The sequence below is a fragment of the Empidonax traillii genome, unplaced genomic scaffold (genome assembly GCF_003031625.1).
Source record: "Empidonax traillii isolate 1590-97213 ecotype Southwest subspecies unplaced genomic scaffold, ASM303162v1 scaffold2492:size35307, whole genome shotgun sequence".
Taxonomy (NCBI): Eukaryota; Metazoa; Chordata; class Aves; order Passeriformes; family Tyrannidae; genus Empidonax; species Empidonax traillii.
In genome coordinates, this window is record NW_020957685.1 from 23,189 (window position 1) to 25,552 (window position 2,364).

General features: G+C 59.9%; 1 protein-coding gene across 1 annotated transcript in view; it reads left to right on the forward strand.

Moving 5' to 3' along the window:
- Positions 1–2,364, forward strand: part of HADHA (hydroxyacyl-CoA dehydrogenase trifunctional multienzyme complex subunit alpha) — a gene marked incomplete at its 5' end in the record, with an annotated part of 25,788 nt that overhangs the window by 17,861 nt on the left and 5,563 nt on the right. Inside the window, 2 exons of the mRNA XM_027909883.1 lie at positions 820–892; positions 1,611–1,846. Coding sequence (XP_027765684.1) covers positions 820–892; positions 1,611–1,846 — 309 coding nt within the window. The remainder of the gene's footprint in view (positions 1–819; positions 893–1,610; positions 1,847–2,364) is intronic.

Below are 2,364 nucleotides of genomic sequence, written 5' to 3' on the forward strand. Positions count from 1 at the left end.
GGGGGCCTCCTGCTGCCTCCTCAGGACGTGGCACAGCTCATCCTCTGTCCCCCAGAGCCCCCAGAGCTGCTGGTCTTGGGGCAGGAGGGAGGGGGATCAGGGTACCCTCACCCCAAGGGGGGTGTTGGTGAGGCAGGTGGGGGCAGAGAGGCTGTGGAAGGGTCAAGCTGGTGGGGACCAGCTCTGCTCGCGGGGGACAAGGGACAGGAGGAGAGGGAACGGCCTCCAGCTGTGCCAGGGGAGGGGCAGGGGGGACAGCAGGAGGAATTTGTCCCTGGAAAGGGTGGTCAGGCCCTGGCAGGGGCTGCCCAGGGAGGTTTGGAGTGCCCAGCCCTGGAGGTGTCCCAGGCAGGCCTGGCCGTGGCACTCAGTGCTCTGGGCTGGGGGACAGGGTGGGCATTGGGAACAGGGTGGATTTGATGATCTGGGAGGGCTTTTCCAACCTCAGTGATCCCGGGATTCTGTGACTCGGGCTGAGAGAATTCCAGCCAAGAAAACTTTGGGCATTTTAATAAACTGAGCAGACATAGGAGGGACCTGCCATAATGGGAAAATCTCTTCTCCTTCCTGGAGAAAGCACTGACCTGGCAGCAAAAAAAGTCAGTGGCTGGAAGCTGAAATCAGAGGTGTTGAGACTGAAACCGTGGTCAGCCCTGGGATCAGCTCCTGAGGGGGTGCTCAGGGTTTCTCTCACTCCAAATGACCCCTGTGAACAGGGTGCCAGGAGCAAGCTAGCAGAGGTTTGGAGCTCAGGACAACTGCATCCCTTTGCTTGAAGTCTCAGCAGCACATACAGTATCTGCATCCTCCCCCCCTTAGCCCAGGTGGGCAGAGCTGAGCGGGAGCACTGGTTCCTACATCCCTGAGGCCGGAGTGCAGGACCCTGCCAGGGGTACCTGGGGTACCTGTGAGCTGTCAGAGATTCCTGTCACCCTCCTGAACCTCCTCCTCGTTTGCTGCCAAACCTTTGTTTCATCAGAAACGCCAACTGAGTCTCATTTGTTCGTCCTTGCAAGCAACACCCTCTTGCTGCAGAAATTGCCTGTTCAGTGGCTCTTGATGTGGAAACTCACAGGAAGTCAGTTAATTAATTAGTGCATTTTCTTTAATTAGTGTTGCAGTTTGCAGCTCTGCAAGGTGCCTCTGGCTTACACAGCCCCTGGGGCTGAGGGTGGCTGCCAGGGGGCACAAAGGTGACACGCTGGTGGCACAGTCACGTTCACAGAGTGAGGCACAGAGCTGGATAATCTGCACCTACCTGCTGTTCCCAGGGCAAGGCTGCACTCCCCTCTCTGGTTTCTGGATAGGGGCCATCTCATCCCTGAATTCACTTCATCTCCAGAAGCATTCCCAGCAGGACTGGCTGTCCCTGAGTGCAGCTCCAGTCCCTGAGCCCAGCTTGGGGACAGGCTCAGCTGGGGCTCCCACACAGGGTTTGCTGCCAGGCTGTGAAGCACAGACAGAGCTGGGGCAGCACTCTTGGTGCTGTAAAGATTACACCTTGATCCTGAGGCAGGAGCTGTGGGGCATGTGCTGTGTCCTTGGGAAAGCTGAGGAGAGGAGGGAGCTGGGGAGCATTCCTGCCAGAGAGGGATGAAGTGGAGTGGAAGGGGGCACTGCTGACCCTCCCTCTGCACTTGAGTTGCCCAGCAGATTCTTCTGGGAGCCAGAATCCCTGCTAACCCGAGCTCTTGGTCCTGCCCAGGTCATTGGGATGCACTACTTCTCCCCGGTGGACAAGATGCAGCTGCTGGAAATCATCACCACAGACAAAACCTCCCAGGACACGGCGGCCTCTGCTGTCGCCGTCGGCCTCAAACAGGGCAAAATCGTCATCGTGGTGAAGGTGAGGGGGACAGGGCACAGAACAGGAGCTGGACCAGTGAACACAGGGGCCTGTGCACTGACAGCAGGGTGGAACGTGGCTCTGGGCACGCTGGCAGCAGCTGCTCCTGCCAGGGGGTGAAAAGGGAGGTCAGGAAGGGGCGAGTGCCCGCGTGATCCTCACGTGTCCCTGGGAGCAGCCGTGCGAGGGCCACGAGGCACAGGTGCAGGGCCTGCAGGAGGAGCTGCCAGCCCGGCCCCACACGGGGACAGGGGGACACCTGACACGTCTGGATGTGTCTGAGGGGGCTGTCAGCACCTCGGCTCCCTGGCAGTCTGCCAGGACACGGGGGGGGGTGAGCAGGAACCCTCCCCTGCCCGGGCTCAGCCTTGGGTGGGAGGGGCAGGAATGCAGCTACAGAGGATGTAGGTGGGATACTGGGTAAGGAATTCTTCCCCCTGGGGGTGGGGCAGGCCCCTGGCACAGGTTGCCCAGACAAGCTGTGGCTAGATCCCTGGAAGTGTCCAAGGTTTCGAGCG